This window comes from Solanum tuberosum, unplaced genomic scaffold, assembly GCF_000226075.1.
Source record: "Solanum tuberosum cultivar DM 1-3 516 R44 unplaced genomic scaffold, SolTub_3.0 scf00047, whole genome shotgun sequence".
Classification (NCBI taxonomy): Eukaryota; Viridiplantae; Streptophyta; class Magnoliopsida; order Solanales; family Solanaceae; genus Solanum; species Solanum tuberosum.
The window spans coordinates 2,145,492-2,168,335 of NW_006238973.1; the positions used below are offsets into that span (position 1 = coordinate 2,145,492).

At 36.7% G+C, this 22,844-nt stretch overlaps 1 protein-coding gene across 5 annotated transcripts in view; it reads left to right on the top strand.

Moving 5' to 3' along the window:
* The first annotated feature begins 304 nt into the window (after positions 1–304).
* Positions 305–22,844, top strand: part of LOC102601788 (dicer-like protein 4) — a 44,322-nt gene continuing 21,782 nt past the window's right edge. For 4 of the 5 annotated variants that reach the window (XR_001473040.1, XM_006343628.2, XM_015307058.1 and 1 more), the window contains exons 1-18: positions 305–653; positions 7,721–7,898; positions 9,731–9,841; positions 10,994–11,134; positions 11,225–11,297; positions 12,374–12,414; positions 12,959–13,093; positions 13,175–13,300; positions 14,004–14,142; positions 15,522–15,618; positions 18,538–18,730; positions 18,878–19,038; positions 19,121–19,327; positions 19,484–19,746; positions 19,834–20,108; positions 20,188–20,615; positions 21,467–21,561; positions 22,549–22,754. Coding sequence is in view for 4 of the 5 variants with exons in the window: in XM_006343628.2 (XP_006343690.1) it covers positions 505–653; positions 7,721–7,898; positions 9,731–9,841; positions 10,994–11,134; positions 11,225–11,297; positions 12,374–12,414; positions 12,959–13,093; positions 13,175–13,300; positions 14,004–14,142; positions 15,522–15,618; positions 18,538–18,730; positions 18,878–19,038; positions 19,121–19,327; positions 19,484–19,746; positions 19,834–20,108; positions 20,188–20,615; positions 21,467–21,561; positions 22,549–22,754 (3,018 nt within the window). In the remaining variant the exon portion in view is untranslated. The remainder of the gene's footprint in view (positions 654–7,720; positions 7,899–9,730; positions 9,842–10,993; positions 11,135–11,224; positions 11,298–12,373; positions 12,415–12,958; positions 13,094–13,174; positions 13,301–14,003; positions 14,143–15,521; positions 15,619–18,537; positions 18,731–18,877; positions 19,039–19,120; positions 19,328–19,483; positions 19,747–19,833; positions 20,109–20,187; positions 20,616–21,466; positions 21,562–22,548; positions 22,755–22,844) is intronic. The other variant, XM_006343629.2, reaches the window with a different exon arrangement.

Below are 22,844 nucleotides of genomic sequence, written 5' to 3' on the forward strand. Positions count from 1 at the left end.
CATTGAAAGTCTCCAATTCTATAACAATACAACATATTTAAAGTTCCACCTGATGATATATGAAACTGGACACTTCTCACAAACAACAACTATCCAGAGAGTTTTCTTATCATTATGGCCTATCTGTATATAGAAATAGAATAACATTATATAAGCCCTAACCTATAACAACCACAAATATCGAATCAAGTATTCGTAGTGACGAAAATCTAGCAAATAATACCTTCCCTCTTGCAACGAGAATTTTTTTATTTTATATAATATAAAAATATATAAAAAAGAGAGTAAAGATATAAAATTAGGGAGTTTGGTAGGAAATGACAATGGGATGCTGATACATGATTGAACATGGTCAGCATTTTTTCAAAAGGTGCACCTGAGAAAACCCACTGCTCTAAGTAAGAATTTTTCTTTTCGTCTTCCGCTCAGTCAACTGGAAGTCAATCAACCCCTTTTTCTGCCGCCGGTCCTTCCTCCACCGCCGATCAACTCTGCACCGCCATCATGGGAGGCGGCGGACTTGAGAATGGCACCACCAGTTCACCGAGTGCTGAACCTTCACTGATCACAAACCAGCTTTCCGTACTGTCAATCAATGACGACGAACATTCCTCTGTTTCAGTTGAGAAAGATCCCAGAAAAATCGCTAGAAAGTAAGTTCTTTTGAGTTTCTCTCCTAAAAATGTGGATTGTGGAGTACGAGTGCTCTGTTCTACTTTGTCCTTGTGTGTGCGAAATTGATTGATAGAAGTATATATTTTTGTCAATTATATGTGTATACACACATTGAATTGAGTTATGCCGAGAATGTTAGTAACTTAGTTGGTTGGCCTACTTGTTGGGGGAGGCTTGGATTCCCTACATTGTAAATTGGAAATCCCTCCTCTGGTTTCCCTTCCCCTACCCACATTTTTCAAAAAATAAATAAAAATTGAGTTGTGCTGCTGCCTGCTGTTTATGAAAAAATTACAGAAAGACAGAGAGAAAGATCGAAATGATCCCTTATTTTTGGCTTTAGATTCAAATTCATTCTTTATATTTCACACGAAGCACTAGTAGTCCTCCATGATTGAATTATTGGAGCACTATAAGTTCCCTGCCTGACCTGTATTTTTTTTTTAAGGCTCAACTATGTAGGATCACCTTATTATGCATTGAAGCTACAGCTCTGAAACAAAAGTTTTAAACTTTTAAGTTGAGAAGGGTAGGGAGGGTCTATTATCCCTGAGTTCCAAGTGTTGCTGTTAGTTCTAAGTATTACACACTAGATGAGTTTTGCAGTTAGTTCTAAGACTTAGGACATAGGTTCGGGCCCTGCGCCATGCGAACTAAGCCTGACATTAAGTTGAGAAGGGTAGAGATGCATATCTATTATTCCCGTACTTCTAAGAGTTGACGCTAGATGAATTTTTCGGTCATAAAAATTACTTAGCCTTTTAGAATCCATTTAAGATTAGAAATTGATTTTTCTTTTGGTTTTGTGCATGCTTATAATTACTCCAGCACTTCATTAGTGCTAACGTTATGATGCAATTACCTTTCTCGCGAAAACTAAAAGAAAAAATCTTGTGTCGCGACCCAAATTATGATTCAAAACGCGAAATGGCATCCAACGAGCCACTATCCATTAGGAAAACCTCTAATCTAAACATGTTGATATTGAAGAGAAGATGAAACAATACTATTGAATAGATACTATACTTTCTCTTGAACCGTAGTACTATTATTTGATTAGATCATCGAATCTTTTATTTCTCTTGGGATTTCTTCAATGTTCAGTTCTACACACATCTACTTTTTTTGGAGGTAAACAACCATTATGTGGCATGGGAGTCACATCCCATATGAAAGTTAATAGTAAACCACTTCAGCGAATAGCTTGTAATATTGCATTGCTTCTAATACTAGGACCTTTTACCGTGACTTTTGCTCGTTGCATACCTTGATCCACTACGATACCGATAACGTTTGTTGCTGTGGTTTGAGCAGCAAACAATGATCCTTTTCTCATACCTTTGAATCTAAAAGTAGCAAGAGGACCAAGAAACTACTCGACCCTGTACATTTGTAACAATGACAATGGTATTATTGAACTTGCTTGACTATGAATAACTCCTTTGGTATTCTACGTGAACCAATACGTCCATTCCCGTGTAAATAAAATCTCACCATCCATACATAACGAATTGATATGGTATATTCATGTCATAATATATGAACAATTTTTGACATTGGATAATGTGGCCAAGAGAGGAATCTCTCTATGCAACAAATGTTCCTTATGTGGTAAGGCTAATGAGACAGTGAGACATCTCTTCTTACATTGCAACTTTACTGAGCAGCTGTGGCAGATTTCCTTAATCTCAGAGGCATATCTTGGTGTATGCCTAGCAAGATTGATGAGACTCTATTCAGTTTGGGAGATGGCTGGAGTTGGGGCTACAAACGGAGAAAGATGAAGGATGATCCCTACTAGTATTTGGTGGACTATATGGAGGGAGAGAAAACGAGAGATGTTTTGAGTATAGGAACAACAACCTGCAGGAAGTAAAGCTTAAGTGTATTTTGTTGTTCTGCCTTTGGTGTACAAATGTCTACTCCAATGAAACTGAGTCAATCATAGATGTTTTAGGATCCATTTAGATTTGGTTTAGTTTTTGGATAGATTATACTCCCTTTCTGCTTTTGTAAATATGGTTTTTCAGTACTACCTAAGTACTATATGAAATACAAATGTTACCAGTTTCAAAAAATATATGAACAATAAGAGCTGGCGTTTTTATTGAGATTATAATTCATAGGAAAGAAAATAGATGTATGGATGGAATCAAATATGCAATATTTACAGGCAAAAGTATTTAGTTATGGGGAAAATCAATATATTAGTAAGGATCTAGTAGGATAGAAATAAAGCATTGGGTTGAACTCTTCTTTGGTGTCAAGGTAATAGCTGTGAATAGTCATCGACTTCTGGGAAAGAGTAGAAGGAGGAGACTTATTATGGGGCGTACAATGCATTACAAACGTATGATACTTCTAATGTCGAATCAGGATCAACTAGGACAGAAATAAAGCATTGGGTTGAACTCTTCTTTGGTGTCAAGGTAATAGCTGTGAATAGTCATCGACTTCTGGGAAAGAGTAGAAGGAGGAGACTTATTATGGGGCGTACAATGCATTACAAACGTATGATCATTATCCTTTAACGAGGTTATTCTATTCCACCTCTTAGAAATAAAGATATTTAATAGCATGACTATACATTTATACAAAACTTCTACCCCAAGCACATGCAATGGAACCATAGACAATCAAGTGAAATCCAATCCACCAAATAATTTAATCTATGGATAGCGTCGCTGTGGTAAAGGTTGTAATGCAGAAGGCAACATTACTGCAAGACGTAGACGAGGATGTCATAAGCGTCTACGGAATGAAAAAGACATATATGGCAGAATTGTAACTATTTGATATTGTTAATCCCACGTCGGTGGGTTGAGGCAATTATGGACTCCTTATATGGATTTGGGCAATTCTCCCCTCATGAACTAGCTTTTGGGGTGTGAGTTAGGTCCAAAGCCTAAATTAATAAAAATATATAAACCTATGGAAGCATAATATACTAGATAGGAAGGTATAGCGGAATATCTGGCCAATATTCCATAAACCCACTAAAAGGACTTAAGTTATGGAGCTATTAAATATGAGTACAAAATACGAGACATAACTTGAAATTAACAAAGTACTAAAGTTTGCTAATAGGAGAAGTTGCCTCCACGGTCTAGTAGTGGCTCAACTCTATTGGACAAGACTGAATCAAATTGGAATCACTGCTCTACAACTAAATCACCCCTGTTGACCTGCACACATGTAGTAACCGCGAGCAGCGAGTCTAAAGGACCCAACAAGATTATCGACTTGCTTTCCCAGCCTACCCCTGACTCCCTGAGGCAAGTCCTTAGAAATCGCCTGTAGTGCATACATACACAATAACACGGCAATACATGTGTAGAACAAACTGAAATCATGAATGTATGTAGTGACAATAGACATGATGTGACTACAGGTTGATTGACTGCTAAAGCTGTTGTGGTGCTATGAGTTATTCCTCACTCAAGCTCAACTTGCCAACTACACAAACCAAGCTCATGCTCGTCCACACACATGAACAAGGCAGTTTGAATGCAAATAAACACACCATACATCATGCTTTAAGGAAAATCAAGCAAGCTAAGAGTTAAACTCTCACTTGCTTCGAAAATGGCGAACTTCCCTTGACTTGAATATCTGAAGTCCTCTCAGACAATCTCTTCTGTCCTCAATCTATTCAAAATCACAAATAATGGGTCCATATTAGCCGAGGAGAACTAATCCCATGATTTGAAGACACTTCGGGGTCAAGGTCAATTCAGAATTCTTCCTCACATCAACAATTTAAATAGCAAAATAAAACATGTACACGTTACCCATTAGCTATGGAATCCCATTTTATAATCAAAATAATATGATAGCAACTGGTCGGTCAAAAGTCCAAATGCATCCTTTTAGGGCTTAGGCCATATTCCCCAATTTGATATCTCAAATCACATGTTTTCGTGGTTCAAGTTCTATGAAAATCACGACTAATCATGGGTCCAATATAAGGAATCAATACCTCGAATATGAGGTTGAAAGTTGAAACTCTGAATCTCTATAATCCAAGACCGAGAACCTCTTACTTAAAAATCCCAAATTCCTTGTTAAAAACGATGCTGAAGTCTCATAGCAACTTTTATTCTGCTACAAGTCCTCTATTACGTTCACATCCCTTGGCTCACTTTTGCGATACAGTCAAGTTCAGGCTTGCAACGTGGTCGTGTAGAGAGCTCGACAGGAGTTGACCTGACCCTCAACCTTCACACTTGCACTCTATGACCTTATTTTTGTGATGAACCTTTTCGTTCCACGATCGTGGTAGAGGAAGGCATCAACAACAGAAAAATCTGCAATTAATTGACCCCAACTGGTGTAGAAACACCTCCGAGCCTCTCGGTTCCCAATCCAAACATGCCAATAAGTCCAAAAACATTATATGAACCTTTAGGTTGTCTTAAATCATGAAATGGCACTCAAATATTCCAAAAGAGGGTTGAGTTGTATGCCTTTGGGTAATAAACATAAAGCAGTAGAAATATGATGACATTTTGGAGAAGACGGAGAAAAAACTAGCTAATGGAAGGCACAATACTTGTCCATTGGGGGCAGATCATTTTAATCAACAGAGTACTAGATTCTCTACCAACTTATATGATGTCTCTTTTTCCAATACCTTCTAAGGTGGACAAAAGGCTTGAAAAATTGAAAAGGGACTTCTTGTTGCCAGTCAACAAAGAGTGTAAGGGGTATAACTTGGTAAACTGGAAAACTGTCCAGCTGAGCAAGAAGTTGGGGGGCTTGGCATCAGAAATCTGAGGTTACACAATTATAACTTGCTGATAAAGTGGTTATGGAGGTATAATGGTGAAGACTTCTCACTGTGGAGAGGTAATTCAATGCGAATATGTGCAGACTGAACCGTGGTGAACAAATATGGAGCTGTGGTTTGGTGATCTTTAAGAGCATTATGGCATAAGCGGGAAGAGGACGCCCCATTTAAAGTGGGAATGGTGCAATAATCAGGTTCTGGAGAGATGTCTGGATTGATCAAATCCTTTTTAGAGAATCCTATCCTTATCTATTCTCCCCGTGTACCATCCAAATGCTACTGTAAGGACTGTTGGACATCCCAGGATTGGAACTTTTTCTTTAAGAGGTATTTGAATGATTGGGAGGCGGTGAGAGTGGCAAAACCATTGAAGGAAATTGAAGTCTTTACATGTATTTCAACTGTCCCTGACACAATAAAGTGGATACATAGTGAAAATGGTGTCTTTTCCGTCAACAGAATATACAAGAGAGGAAATGGTGGAGAAGCTGGAGGAAGTTCAACTTTATGAAAGTATGTTTCGGTAAGTATAGCAGTAGCACCAACAAAAGTGAAATGCTTCTCTTGGTTGGTGGTCAGGAAGGCTTGTTTGACAATAGAAGCTTTCAAGAGAAAGGGAATGCCTGTACTCCCTAGGTGTTTTTTGTGTAATGAAGTAGAGGAAACAAACAGTCACATGTCCCTCCACTGTAAATCTACATCTCAACTGTAGGCCGTTTTATCAGCCTCACTGAAGTCAAGTGGACCATGCCAGAACATACTGCAGACCTACTGAGTTGCTGGATTAAAAGTGGTGGGAGCAAGAGTCAGAAGAAATGGTGGAGGGTGATACCTGCTTGCATCCGGTGGACAGTGTGGAAGGAAAGGAGTGGAAGAAGTTTTGAAGATAGATTCAATTTTGTGTTGAGTGAAATGGAATTGCATTGTATCTTTTTATTTTTGGTGCAAAGAGCAATGCATAGAGGAAGTAGATGATCTGGTAGATTTATTATTTATTATGAGCCCTGTAAATCAGTTTTATTCTTCTTCTTTTAGTTTAACTACTCTTTATTAAAATGCTGAGGAATAGAACAATATTAGTTTATGAAAAATAAAAGGGGGTTGGGTTGTTACACTTTGATAATGTTAAGTTAAACGTTTGAAATGGCAAGAGAGTTAAAATGTTGGCTGAGAAGTGGTCTGATGATACTCTTCTATTTGAGAAATTCCCTGACTTATATACATTATATAATTACCATCAACAAGAATTGCACTATAGTTGTCTACTAGTCTTCTGGTGTATGGACTTATATTGAGAAGAAGTTTCAATGATCAACAGATAGAAGATTCTTTACTTTGGAAGGTTAAAGCATTTTCTGTCAGGGCATGCTACAATTTTTTTTGCTGAAAATGGGAGGGAACTATGAAAATTCTGGTGTATGGATCTTATATTGAGAAGAAGTCTCAATGATCAACAGATCGAAGATTCTTTACATTGGAAGGTTAAAGCATTTTCTGTCAGGGCATGCTACAATTTTGTTTTGCTGAAAATGGGAGGGAACTATGAAAATTTGCCATGACGGAGTATTTTGAAGACTGTTACACCCTCACAGTGGCGTGCTTCACCTGGACTGCAACTCATGGTGCCTGTCTCACTCATGAAAACCTATAGAGAAATGGTTTTGTCATTTGCAGTAAATGTATTTATGTGAAGAAGTGGCTGAATCAGTTGATCACTTGCTGCTCTGTTGCATTTTCACCAGGCAGAGTTGATTTTTTGTTTCTGGGAAGTTTTGGAAATCAATTTGTCATGCTAGGAAGCATAAAACAGGCCTTAAATAGCTGGTACAATTTTTTGTGAAGCAGATTCTATTGGGATGGCAGTGTCTAGTCGTACTTTCTGGAATTGGTTAGAGAAAAAAGGAACACATTTCTCATGTAAAGGCTTGGTGTTGAGTAGTTTCTATTTGTGGTCAAAGAAAAATGTTGTAACTGATTGTGTTTCACTATTTGATCTGATGTATTGCTTCAATATTTAGTTGAAAGAACTTGTTCCTCTGGTACTCTCCTAGTACCTTCTTTAGTACTTGTTAAGGTGTTGTTACAATAAAACATTTGAACTTTCAAACACCTGAAAATCTTTGTAAATTATCATACGATTTCAGAATTTAACTACATTATTTAGCTGAAAAATGATGTGCAAATATGGCATAAACAAAAAAATAGGCGCCTTTGATGATTTTATAATATGATTTTACTGATTTTATTTCTTATCAGGTATCAGATGGATCTTTGTAAAAAAGCATTAGAGGAGAATGTTGTTGTATATCTGGGAACGGGCTGTGGGAAAACCCATATTGCTGTTTTGCTTATCTATGAGATGGGGCACTTAATAAAGAAACCCCAGAAGAGCATTTGTGTGTTTCTTGCTCCCACTGTGGCATTGGTGCAACAGGTTTTCTTCTTTCTTTTTTTTTCTTAACTTTTTAAATTTTTTGATATCAAGGATGTGAACTACTATACATTAAATCAAATGGCTGAATATCAAATATCTTCCCTACTATTGAGGCTGTATTTGAGAGCTTTAAGCATAAGTGTTTCCTTTTGGATAACCACGTCCATATCATTGCGCTTGCTGTTGCTTGAATGGCATCACATATCTTTCGTCTACTGTTCGGATGTCATCGCTCCTTTTGTCCAAATGTCGCTCCTTTTGTTTATCATATTTTCTGATAGAAATTATTATTGATTTTGTGGCTAGTATGTAATCAATATTTTTCACATATATATAAACACTAGGTGTTTCAGGCTAGTCAAAATTAATTTAATTACATGCATGGATATTTCTGATTTTGCTGAAAACTGGTCAAGTGATTGGCATGAAAAAGGCCTACAGTTTTGCACCTCAGAGAACCAGAAATCACTCTTCGATTTAGATAAAATGAACACAAAATGAATAAAAAATATATTCAAATTGTGGCACAGATATCTCGCTCTCTTTAAGGATATTAGCCCATTGCGATATAATCCACACCAATTCAGTAGTATAACTCTTGACTTGTTCCCTCCAATGTACAACAGCCCAACAACGTCGTATAACTCAAACAACTCCGGATTAGTTGAAGAGTCCAAAGCTCAACCATTAGAACACTTTTCTTCAATAAAAAAGTACTCTCTTTTATATAGTAAATTAGTTGAAGACTTAGAACAGTTTCTTTGTCTCAACTCTCTCTTTCACTACACTAACCTCACTACACACTACAATATTTTCTCATACTTCTCATCTTTTTCATTATATATATCCTTGTACTCAAAACAAAGTAAGATCACCACAGTTTATAGGTGAGGAATTCTTCCTTGCAATGAATAGGAAGAACGTGGATAATAATATGGGTAAATGAATAGAGGAATTATGTCTGGGAGGTTACATGAGTTACAAAGCATAATGAGGTAGAATAATGGGCAAATAATGTATTAGAGGTTAAAGGAGTTTCATAAGAACTTATTGTCACATTCTACCACTAACTCAACAACAACAACAACAACAACATACCCAGTGAAATCCCACTAGGTGGGGTCTGGGGAGGGTAAAGTGTACGCAGACCTTACCACTACCTCGTGGAGGTAGAGAGGCTGTTTCCGGAAGACCCTCAGCTCAAGTGTAACAAAGCCAAGTAAAGGAAGAGAATTATATAAAGCATAACATCCAATAAGAAAAATAGTGCATAATCAACAAAGGGGGCAATACATCAAGAAAATAATGCGAGAAGTGAAACGCAGTAAACAACATAAGGCAATAGGGATCACATACAAGAACTACAAGTGTACGGCTAAGACTCCTACAAACGCTAACAACCCATACCCTCGCCAGGAAAGACAGCACGCTAACCCTACTAGCCTTCAACCTTAATACGTGACCTCCACTCCTTCCTATCTAGAGTCATGTCCTCGGTAATGTGTAGCTGGGCCAAGTCCTGTCTAATCACCTCTCCCCAATACTTCTTGGGCCTACCTCTACCCCTCCGCGTACCCTCTACTACCAGCCCCTCGCACCTCCTCACTGGGGCGTCCGCGCCCCGTCTCTTCACTCTTCGATTTAGAATGCCATATGTTATGTCTAACTAATTTCCTCTTCATTGAAATTGTATTCCTATTAAACTCATTCTGTTTTCTGTGTGTATTTTTGTTTGTTGGGGCAGGGTGGGAATTTAAAAGTGTATCTGCAACTTCATAATATATTGGCCTAAAGGTTATTTGCTTTTTCATGTGCTTCTGAAATTGGAAAAGCAAGCCAAGGTCATAGAGGAGTCTATTGACTTCAAAGTTGGGACATACTGCGGCAAATCAAAGCATTTGAAGAGCCACCAAGACTGGGAGAAAGAAATGGAACAGTATGAGGTAAGTCTGCATGATCTTTTTTGTTAATGATATAAATTATCCCATCAGTGTTATTTGTTTGAGGCAGAAGCTTAGGAATTCTTGATATACAAACTCCCTAGTAGAGATTTTAGTGCAATTAATAATTGAAATTTGAGTAACTGATGTAAGGGTGACAAAAAAAGCCGAATAACTGATGTTCACTAAATTATCTCCCATATACTTGGAATATTTGTACAAACCTGCAATAAGACACTATCTTTGTGCTGATCTAACTCTTGCAGTAATAAATACTCTTACTTTCCTTAACAAAAGGAATATTTCCTATCTACTTTTCTCTCTTCCTGTGTTAATCACAACATCTGGATTAGATTATATAAGTAATTCTTGTATCTTTTCTTTGCCTCCTAAATATTTAATTGATTAAGGTTTGCAACTTACTGCACAGTTTGGAATATCTTCATCTAAATTGAGATTTTGAACGCGAGGAAATGATCTTATGAAGTGACAAATCTCAGATGTTTGCTTGATAGCAAGAGAATTGGAATATATATTTTGTGTCTACCCTTTGTAGGATCAAGAGATTTTATGCTTTGTTCTAAGGTATTACTATATTAGTAGCTTCCCATGGTCAATCACTTTTTGATTAAAACATTGGCAGAGGAGTGCCACAGTTTCATAATGCCTTTAATTCTGAACGTTTACCTGTCAATCCTCCAACCACAAAGAAGAGCTTTTGAACTTTTTTATCTCCTTCTAGGTGAAAATTCTCCAATTGGAATATTTTTCCAGAATTTCTTATAAGGTCCTACTATTCCCAAAAAATCTATTGTTGGCTGTTTTCTCGTTCCGAAATTGGACTGCATCAGTCATTCTTTTCCAAGTTTCAATGGCTATGAGTATATGCTATTCCACTTAAATCTTCTGAAGAAATACGAAGTGTAGCTGCCCAAGTGGGTGACCTAGCAGTTGGAAAGATGGAGTGACAACCTTGGGAACCAAGATAGAGTGATTGAACCATGTGTTATATATTGTTGTCTTATCATCTTAGGTCCTTTCTTTTTTGGACTGTGGATGAGTGTGAATATTGCTGAATGGCTGACTATTATACTATATCTTTGTTTGCCACTTTCTGAACGTTTTGACCAACAAATTTGCATGTTGTTTGTTCAGGTCCTTGTTATGACCCCTCAAATACTGCTACATAATCTTTCCCACTGCTATATCAGGATTGAATTTATTGCTCTTCTGATATTTGATGAGTGTCATTATGCACAAGTTGAGAGCGATCATCCTTATGCGGAGATTATGAAGGTAATTAACTGCTCTGGTGTTATATGCTGGCAAACATGCTTCGTTTTGTATATAGTAGCCTAGTTATTCATGTGTATTATTCTTGGACAGATATTTTACAAACCTGATGTAGTAAAACGGCCCCGTATATTTGGCATGACTGCATCTCCAATATCAGGGAAAGGTAATATTATTGTGCCAATGAATTCATGCAGTAATAAGATGTCCTAATTTTCTCTAACTAGCTGGATCCATTCAGCTTATAGGTCATGAGTAATTTGTATGTTGCCTTGTGTTTGAAATTTGACAAATAGGTTTACATAATAATTTTCGGCAAAATTATGTGTGGATGTCATCCAGATTCCAGAAAACCATTTCTCCTAGATTCATTTCTCTTTTTTTGGTTTTTCAGGAGTCAATTTTTTCGACAATTGTTTACACTCCAAATGAAAAAGTTTTTCCAACTTGTGAGATCTTTAACTATTACTTTGGAGTGATGAATGCATCTACATCTCTTTTCCATGTAAAATTGATCAAATAGACACTGAAAACTGTATGCTGACAATAAATTGGGAGGCAGTCTATGTTAATCAGTAACATATGGTTGTGATGTATGGTACCAGCAGGATCTCTACTCCATTTTGGCTGTACTTCGGACTTACAATATTAACCTGATCTTTTCTTTTCAAGGAATCTCGAAGTATCTCTTTTAGATGTTACCTTTAACTCATTGATTTTGGAAGTACAAATTGGGGACTGCTTTGCTGTTCATCATTGATAGATAAGCTGTAGTTCATTGTGACTGTCTAATTTTAACCTTGTATGACTGAAAAGTATCTCTATGTCTCTCATCTGCAGATAGTTAAAATTTTACCCCCTTACACATGACAATATGCATATACGTAAATGATTTCTGTTTGGAGAAAGTCATGACTTGTATGAATTCTATTTAAAAATGGGATCAACAGAAGTTGAAGAGGTATTATCAGAAAATAAGTTTGAAAATGAGTGCAAGTTTTCTGATTTTCTGACTTGTGAAAAAAACTCACCTAATATCTGGGTTTTGTGGAATGAAACCCTGCTTTCCATGACATGCATTGATCAATTGTGGTAACGGATTGATAGTTCTTGCTATCTGATCTTTGCTCTCAATACTGATCATTCTGCCAGGCGTAACTGGTATATCTATCCTTTAAGCTACTTTTGTTGTTTGGACACTCCTCAGCTCTCAGTCATTATGTTATATTTTTACCATTGCAGGTGCTACTGTTGAAGGCCTTGAGACCTTACTCCGTTCTAAGGTGCTACTATTATATACAGAAACTGTTTTTTATGATCAATCAAATAATTTTACTTTTTCTTATGAAAGAAAGATAACCATAAATATCAGAGTTGCCTCACATCATTATTGTGGTAACAAATGAAGTCCAATAGAAGTTGCTTGTGAAGGATGGATTTCTGTCATAAGTTTATTAGTTCTAGGATTTGCTAAGAACTGTCTTAAGATTTGATTCCAATTTCCGTAGCTATCATTTTTTATCCTAGGTCTCTCGTTGGGGATATTTTATTGTTAGGTAACAAAGTATGGCTGCCAAGCCTGGCAGCATTTACCTTCTTGGCCTGGCTGGGCTTAGCTGCCATCCTTTGTTCATGCCTATACTGGTTTCATCTTCACCATATTTCTCCTTCTTGGTTGCCCAAGTCCAACTAGTGCTCACTATCTCAAAGTCTTACCTACACTGCTTTGGACTTCTTCCTGTTTTGTGTTGCAGAAGGGGGAGGGTAAAGGGAAGGAGGAACATTAACAGTTGTATAGTTTAATTTCTCGTCTATATATAACCACAGGTGTATTCTGTTGAAGACAAGGACGAATTGGAACAGTTTGTTGCATCACCCAAGGTGAATGTGTACCACTATGGTCCTGGCTCCTCATATCTTACGAAGGCTTATTCTCAGAAGCTTGAAGAGATAAAGAACCAGGTATTATCTGGTCAGAAATTAAGATGGCTATTTCTAATAGTCTTTGACTAAATACTCTCTGGTGTATTCATGATTTGACAGTGTGTAAAGGAGCTTCACAAGAAAGCAGTTGACAGCACTCTCAGGAACACGAAAAAGATGCTCAAGAGACTGCATGGACATCTAAATTTTTCTCTGGAAAACCTAGGTGTTTTGGGGGCGTTACAGGTTTTGTCGCACTTCTTGTTGTTTATCCCCCAAGACCCATTTCGCAAGCCCTGATCTTTCATATTTCTTGAGTTTTAAAGATAGAATCAGAAACTTTATTGAGCTCGAATTTTACACATGTTCCCAACTATGTTTGGTAAAAAAGGAGCAGGGGAAGACCTGGCCCAAGTTGCCATACCCCCAACAGGCAATCAGTATAAATGGTCTTTTGACTTAAGTGCAATTTCAAACACATGCTATAGTCTCAACACTTGACCAGACTCCTCGGCGCTCTGCAAAACTAAAATAAGAGTGTGCAGATGGGTTTGAAAAGTTTCAGAAACAAGTTAGTGCTGCAAGTTTGTGCACTTTATAGATTCTCTTGACCTGACATAGAATTCTTGGCAGATAGGTGTAGACCCTTCAGTTTTTTGTATATGCATGCGTACTTTTTGTGTATATTTATTAAGCATTTCAGCTGGAGTGCCCACATGCATTGCCCTAGTTATGATATTACAGCTTTTCTCGATCTTAAAGAGTCATTAATTTCAGTAGAATATGACACTGCATGAAAATATAGAATCTTGTTGGGTTCCCTAGTCATGATAAGCATAATTTGAACACTTCTAATTCACAGGGAAGAAATCACGATTTATCTTTTTCTAACCTTTAAGATTTACAGTGGGAAAATTAAATTCTGAGTTCCATCCTTGTTTTGGTGAAGGCTAGTTGCATTCTTTTAAAGGGGGATCACCATGAGCGCCATCAAATGATGGAAGCTGAAGTTAATGCTAGTGATGACTCTTTGTGTGACAAATATCTGAGTCAGGTTGACACAGTCTTTACCTCTGGTTGTGCTAAAGGTATGTTTTATTCTATCGCGCTTTCCTGTTTTGTAGCTATTCGTGTTCTTACAATCATTACAACGATTCTTATGAGTTCCAGTTTGGATAAGATTTACTGGCCTGATCATGGATTATTTGGTTCTAGAAATGAAATTAGAAGGCTCTGATCATATCGTCTGACTTGTTAGATCAAGATATTTGATTTGGACTTGTGAATCAATTTAAGGCATTTCACGGCTTGAGCAGGGTGTTCCTTCTCCAAAAGCTAAATTTGGATTCTTATCCTTTCATGCTCTTTGACAGTACAACACATTCCACCGATGACAAAGAAGCATATAGAGGGGAGGACTAGTCCACCTAAAATGAGTAAATGAAATTTACATCAATCCAGATTTACATGGATCTTTTAGCAGTGTATAGGGACTGTAGAATGGAGTGTAGACATTGCGGGTGGAAATATTGAGGTTAGATGCAATGGAAAGTGCACCTAGGTGTTTGTCGTGGATTTTGCCAAAAATGAAGTGTGTTTTGTCAGGGGGAAATGGCAATACTATGCAGCATGTGACAATTGCCGATGTGCTACTCAAAGCTTCCGTCCTAACACACACAACAGTATAAGGAGTTCTTGATATAGATTCACACACACAAAGATAATGATGCAAGTAAAGGGAACACAAGATATGAGAGGCAAGATCCCTTTCCTATGATATCTCAAATGCAAGATTACAAAGGATGGATCTGCCCAAGGGCCTATACAAACATTATATAGAAGCCTTACAATCTACATGGCTCATTTACAATGGAATATGCTGAAAAGAGGCCTAAATAAAGTCGCATTATCTCACCTAGCAAGATCACCCTACCACAGAGAGCTAGTCTCATTATCTCACCTAGCAAGATCACCCTACCACAGAGAGCTAGTCTCATTATCTCACCTAGCAAGATCACCCTACCACAGAGAGCTAGTCTCATTATCTCACCTAGCAAGAACACCCCACCACAGAGATCTAGTCTCATTATCTCACCTAGCAAAAACACCCCACCACAGAGAGCTAAGCCTAGGGGGCAAGTCAACAGATTATAATATCAGACTGATGCTGATATTGATCAAAATGAATAAGTATGATGAATCTTAGTATTGGACTAGCAGAGTGATCTTTCTGCACCTCATTTTTACCTCTCTCTAGAAAGTTCACACTTGATTTTGAATATTTGCTGTGCTTTAGGATCCTTTAAATGAAGACTAAGGGCTTAATCTGAAGACAATTCCTGCAAATATAGGCCTAAATACTGATCCGTGCCCACATAGAGATTCTTAGGAATGTCTTGTGTTGCAGCCAAGTATACATATGGTGTTTTCATCTGTATTACTGGTCTAACATATGTTTCTCATGCAGATGGTATGAATCCTGATTTGGCACTCATGGAAGTTCTGAAGGAGCCTTACTTTTCCAAAAAGCTTTTACGCCTAATTGGCATCCTTTCCAACTTCGGGTTAGTCATTTTGTAGCAAATTGAATAATTTGCTATTCCTGATCTCTATAACTCATTCAGGATTTATAAGTAGCTGGAAAGAGAACAGCTTATTCACTTTGAGGGGTATTCTTATGGATAATTGCATCCAATTTTAATAAAATATAGTGAACTAAATATTGACAGTGACTTACGTGATGACCTATAAAAGTTCACTTTTTATTTTTTGAGACTGGTAACATGTGTGTGTGTGTGTATATATTATATACATATATATGAATTAGATCTGCACCATGATAGTGCTATTTACAATTACAAAAACCCAACCATGCTTAGGACTACAGCTTCACAAGGAACCTATCATATCAACTAGTGATTCAGTCTCCTCTACGTAGTTTTCTTTACACTAAAAAAGAAACAAAAGAATACAATTCATCTTGACTTTCTGCATAGGTTGCTTGTCTTCAAAAATTCTGTAGTTCCTCTCCTTCCAAATTGTCCACCATATACAAGCTGGGACAAGTTTCCACCACTTCCTTTGTCTCACTGCACCGCCATTTTAGTTCCAACACTTCAATAAATCACAGCTTGTTGCTGGCATAGACCATCTTAGTCGTACCAAGTTCAAAAAAAGTCGCCACAATTGTCCAGTTATAGGACAATGTAGAAACAGATGGCTATTGTTTTCTCTGGCTGCACCACACATACAACATCTAGAGCATAGATGAAATCCCCTTCGTCTTAAGTTTTCTTGAGTGAGACATGCTTCTCTTGATACAAGCCAAGAAAAACATAAGACTTTGTAAGGGGCCTTAGTCTTCCAGATGAACTTCCATGGCCACCGGTCAAATTGTGCATTTTGAGTAATCTGGAAGTTGTAGATTTGACAGTGTAGACTCCATCACTTTCAGATTTCCCACACAACGTATCCTCAGATTCTTTGAAGCCTTGGAAAGATTCCAAGGTCTTGAACAAGTCCACGACTCTTTCCAATTCCCAATCATGTAATAATCTTCTAAAAGTGATATTCCACCCATGTACTCCTTTAGCTGATTCAAGGTTAATATCTGGTAAAGTAGCAATAGTGTAGAAATCAGGGAAAAAAACTTTAAAAGGACCGTGCCAGCTTCACTTTTTACACATGTAAATATACAGTAAAAAATGGAAGCATAGATAATATTCCTTTAGCGAAAAGGGATATATTTTTCTGATGAAAAACTTTATATTCTTTTGATTGCCATCTTCAAACATAGTCTCAAAATTTCCATCTTGCTTCAATAAAACTTCTCAAAGAGTTAAGGTATGAAAGAGATGCATCAATTAAATCGATTTGTGACAATCAGGCTGCATTTCGTGTAAAAATGAATCATATAATAGTAGGTTGTCAATTCATTCGACAAAAGATTGAAACGGGTGCATCACAGCATGTTTTGCTTACTAGATGATCAGTTAGCAGATATTATCAGAAAGTCACTCTGGCAGCAGCTGTTAATTCCTTTAATCTATCAAAATATGTTTGAAGCAAAAGATCTTTCTACTTGCAACGTGATTTTATTCTTAACATTGTAGCTCTTACAGAGCATAGTGTAGGGCCTATTATGAGAAATATGGAATTAATGGCTTGAGTACAATTTTATGTATTAATGGACCAGAGAAGCTAGTTAGCCTCTTGTGCATTTACTCTCAAATACACTTACGGGTCGTTTGGTAGAGTGTATTAGAAAAAACAATGCATGCATTAGCTTTGTGTATTTGTAGCATCTTGTTTGGTACACTTTTTCAACCTATGTATATTGTGTATTGAGGTGTGTATTACTAAGAGGGTGTTTGGATTGGCTTAAAAGTTGGTCAAACCTACTTTTAAGTCAGTTTTTGACTTTTGGAAGTGTTTAACAAATATAAAAATAACTTACAATAAGTTAGGAAGTGTTTGGCAAGGTTAAAAATAACTTAAAATAAGTTTAAAATGACTTAAAATAAGTTAAAAACCAAAAGTAGGCCTCCCCAACTTTTATTTTTGACTTAAAAGTCATTTAAGTTTGACTTTTCATTTTTGACTTAAAAGCTACTTTTTTTAAGCCAATCCAAATGGGCTCTAATACATGAAAATCCATGGTATTAGTAATGCAAGGGGGTTTAATGCATGCATTAGCATGGTTAAAGACCTAATTTCCCCTCAAAACCTTTTTACATCTTTTCCACCATATTTGTGGAGGGTATCTTTGTAAATAAAGACCTAATTGTTTGGTTAATACACAAAACCAAACAATGCATAAGAGATATCTCTGCATAATTAATGCAAGCATAACTAATACAATCATTACTAATACACTCTATTTCGCATTACTTTTATACACCCTATCAAATGACTCCTTAAAGAACACCACACTGGGGCCTCTATGGAGAAGTATAGAATTAATGCCTTGAATCAACTATTCATATTTTTGGGCCTACCAGCTAGCTAGCCTCTCTGCATTTGGCCTCAATGACTCTTAAAAAGCACCAGAATAAGGTCTTGATGGAGACATATGAAATTAGTGTATTGACTGCAAGTGTTCATATTTATACATTCAACCAGCTAGCTAGCCTCTGTGCATTTGCTGTCCATTATAGTGGTACCATCTGAAACTAAATCTTTCAAAAACTTAGCTTTTGTTCATATTTCTTCCCCTAAAACTTTATTCTTAACAAGCATGGTTAGTGGTGATCTTTTGCCGTCATAATGTACCTTTATCCAATAGAAATGATAAGATCTTGTTTGAAGTCAGTAACATATGTTTTTGCTGTCATATCATACCTTTACCCATTACGTACAATAAAATTGTTTCAGTTTGTTTGTTGTCATGTTTGTATGTTTCTTCTTCATTGTTAATTCAGTCGCTAAGGAAATCGAATCAACTTCATATTCTGCAAGTTGATTCTCCCTCTCTTTATTTTCAGGGTACAACCAGATATGAAATGCATAATATTCGTTAATAGGATCGTGACTGCAAGGTCCCTTTCGTATATTCTTCAGCATCTGAAAGTTTTATCTTCTTGGAAGTGCGGGTTTCTTGTAGGAGTCCACTCGGGATTGAAGAGTATGTCACGAAAAAATACAAATATCATTCTCAATAAGTTTCGTTCTGGTGAGGTAATGGTTCTTTGCTAGATTTTTTCTCCGCACGCTAAATTCTCTTAGCTAGAGGACCTCTGGGAGGGTGACTCCAAGTTTATGTTTGTTTCTATCTCTGATAGTTTAGTATGAGATTGGTTGCATATCCTTTGCTCAATTTGACAGCTCAATTTATTGATTGCAACCAAAGTTGGCGAGGAAGGACTTGATATCCAGACATGCTGCCTTGTTATACGATTTGATCTTCCTGAAACTGTTGCCAGTTTTATACAGTCTAGAGGGCGTGCCCGCATGCCAAAGTCTGAATATGCATTTTTGGTTGATAGGTATCTCTAAAGTTTTGTTTTCTGTACCTTCTTACCAGTCAAGTTCATCAGAGCAATATCTCTGACATAAACCTCTTTGCAGAGGTAACCAAAGGGAGCTTGATTTAATCGAGCATTTTACAAGAAGTGAAGCTCAGATGAATGATGAAATCTCTTCCAGAAAATCTCTCACAACAGTGGCAGATTTTCAGGAAAATATATACAAAGTAGATATGACTGGTGCAACCATCAGTTCTGCATCAAGCATTTCATTGCTTCACCATTATTGTTCCAAGCTTCCACGCGACGAGTATAATCTTGTGCTGAATTTCACTAAATATTTATGTTTCTTTTTTCGTAGTTACAATTTACTGTTCTATATTTCTTATTTGTGGCTTTTGCATTTGGAACTTTATCTTCATGGTTTTACATGATCTCTTTTCTTTTCGTTTTGCTTGTTTTGTAGGTATTTCTGCCCCAAGCCGCAGTTCTATTACTTTGATGACATAGATGGAACTATTTGCAAATTAATTTTACCTTCAAACGCTGCAATGCATCAAATTGTCAGTGCTCCTCAATCTTCTATAGAAGCAGCTAAGAAAGATGCTTGTTTAAGAGCCTGCAAGAGCTTGCATGAACTTGGAGCACTCACTGATTATCTTTTGCCTGATCAAGCAGACGAAGATGAAGACCTGGTCCCCGATTTTTCTGACTTGGAATGCTGTGAAGGTTAGGGAGTACTATTCTAATAAAAACATCTTCAATGTGCTTTGTGTTATTTTGCTCGTTGTCATTATTGTAATGTTGATGTCACAGGCGAAGATGCACGGGAAGAGCTCCATGAGATGATTGTTCCTGCTTCCCTTAAAGAACCATGGACTGAGACAGAGAATCCTGTTTGCCTTAACTCGTACTACATAAGATTTTTTCCCTTCCCTAATGATAGGGTGTATAAGAAGTTTGGCCTATTTCTGAAAGCACCTCTTCCCCAAGAGGCTGAGAGAATGAAACTTGATCTCAACTTGGCTCGAGGTAGATCTGTGAAGACAGAGCTTATTCCGTCAGGAGCTACTAGTTTTGAGAACAATGAGGTTTAACACTTTAACTACTTGACCCTCTTCTATTTTAAACGGAAAGGCTCTCTTCAATATTTTGATTACTTTCTTTTAGCAGATACAACTAGCAGAGAAATTCCAGAGAATGTTCCTCAAGATCATTCTTGACCGCTCTGAGTTCATTTCAGAATTTGTGTCTTTAGAAAAAAAGGATTTTGTCGACTCAGCTTCAAAGTTTTACCTATTGCTTCCTGTCAATTTGTTTGGGCATAATAAAATCTCTGTGGACTGGGAGCTTGTCAGAAGATGCTTGTCATCACCAATTTTTGGAACTTCAGTATGTACAAGCAATAATAAGATGTCTAAATTCGAAGAGCAGTTGCAACTTGCCAATGGTTCCAAAAGCGTACATGATGTTGCCAATAGTTTGGTATATGTTCCATGCAAGGATGCATTTTTCTTCATATCCGATGTTGTTAAAGACAAAAATGCATACAGCATTTATAAAGATTCTAAAAACCACGTCGAACACTACTATGATATGTAAGTAGAAATGACTTTCTTATTTCTTCTTTGCTTACCAACTGGCTTCCCTGTTTGTTTGCTGATTCTACCTGCATACTTATGTGAAGCTGCTTTTTTTCTGCCTGGAGAATCTTATTTTACTGTAAACCAGACTAGAAATTCAAGTATTAATAAAGTGGAAGATGAGCCCTATTTTCTCCATTGCCAACCTCAGTCAGAAAAAGGGAGAAAACTTACAAATTAGATGCAAATAGAAGGGAAGTTTAAAAAGTTTTTGATAGGTTAATTAGCATCTACAAATTGCTGCTGAAGAACCAATTGAACCATTTCCTTACATGCATTTGGAAGTTCTCTTTTTTTCCCTGTCAATATGTATTATGGTTAGTGACTATATGTCTATTTTATTCTTATTGTGAATCTCGAGTAATAAACAGAGTTGACTTTTATTGATGTAACTTCCTTTTTCCTTTTTGGTAAGGTGAATAAATTAATTAATGTGGGATATACCAGCAGTAACTTGTTTGGGAACTTGCTGGTATTGATGTATGTTTGTTCTTGTTTAAGAAGCATAGAACCGGCTTTAATTTGGGAAAGCATACGTTTCTTTTCATTGCATGTGTAACTCAGATATTTTTTAAGATACAGTAACTGACCTCCTAAGGGACTGGTATGCTCTTCTTGTTTAGAGATATATTTGTTTTATTATCTTCCGATGTTACTTGTTGAGAATATCTGTCCTCTTCCTTTGCAATTTGCTTAATAATATTTTTTCTTCTGAAGAAAAACATATTTTGCATCTATTTGAAGATATGATCATTTCTACAGAATGTGTATCATGTATTTTCTAATGGGTGAAATCTCTTCTACAGTTCCTCTGTCCATCTTTTATACCCTGATCAACCACTTATAAAAGCAAAGCAGCTCTTCTGTTTGGAAAACTTACTACGGAAGAAAGGCTATTCAGGTAATTGTTTATAGTTCAAGCTGCATAACTGAGCTGTTTATATTGCAAAACTCAAAAGACTTGTGATGCAATTGGGGGGAGGGGTGGTTACTTTGATTCATGTTGAAGCATAGCTTTTAATTTTTTTAGAAGCAAAAACCAATGTGCTTCTGCTATGAAAACAAAGAAACAACAAATTCTACGATAGAACTCAAAGGCAAGTATCATTGACATTAAACGGTTGAATGTTGACAAAGTTCTATCTTTTTCTGTTTATTTGTGTTAACAATGTTCTTTCTTATCAAAACTCAAAGGCAAGTTTAGAGCTTTAACCCTAATAATGCTTAATTGTATAAATAATTTATTTTTATGAGTTGGGGAGATTCATTTACCTACTAGATGAAATTTGTGAACATAGGAGTAGATTCAAGCATGTAAATTACAAACAACACAAATTTTAAATCAACATAAAAATAAAATTACACTCAATTAAAGGAGACAGTATAAGTTATATTTTTTAATAAAAATAAAGTTGGAGAAGAAGAGCTTGAAATTGTAACTCTTTTTATTTTTAGGAGCTTGTAATTAATTCATAAAGCAAAAAGGATTTAGGACTAAGCTTGTAATTATGTTCCGAGCAGCTCCAAGAGAAGCGTCTCTGTCTTCTTCCAAAACTTTAATAAATCTTTTGGGACTAAGCTTCTCCAAGACATGACGTGAGAAAATGATAAGCACCATTTCTAGGTTAGAGCGCAAGGGCGACAATGTCCATGATTATATAATTATCTTACGAACTTCGTCTGTTTTAAATACTTTATTTTGACAATCTATGGCTAGATGAAGGGTTTTCTACTTTGATTTAACTTACCGCATGTTCAGAATATCAGATTATATTCTCTCATCGGAAGTAAGATCATTTTCTGCTGTGTGTATTATTTTGAGACACAATTACTTAGGTGGTGTATTATTTTGCAATGAATGACACTCTCCTTTGGCCCCCTATCGCAGAGTTGCGTGATAAAGAGGAGCACTTTGTTGAACTACCTCCTGAAATTTGCCAGCTCAAGATAATTGGGTTTTCCAAAGATATTGGGAGCTCATTATCATTGTTACCATCAATCATGCATCGCCTTGAAAGCTTACTTGTCGCTATTGAACTGAAGGGCTGTCTATCTGCTTCTTTCCCTGAGGGAAGGGAGGTAGCAATAGATCATGTAAGGGATTCTTCCATACTTAGTAATATGTCCTCTCAATCAAAACACATCTGTTTGCATGTATCATTTGTTCATAGCTTATGAATAATG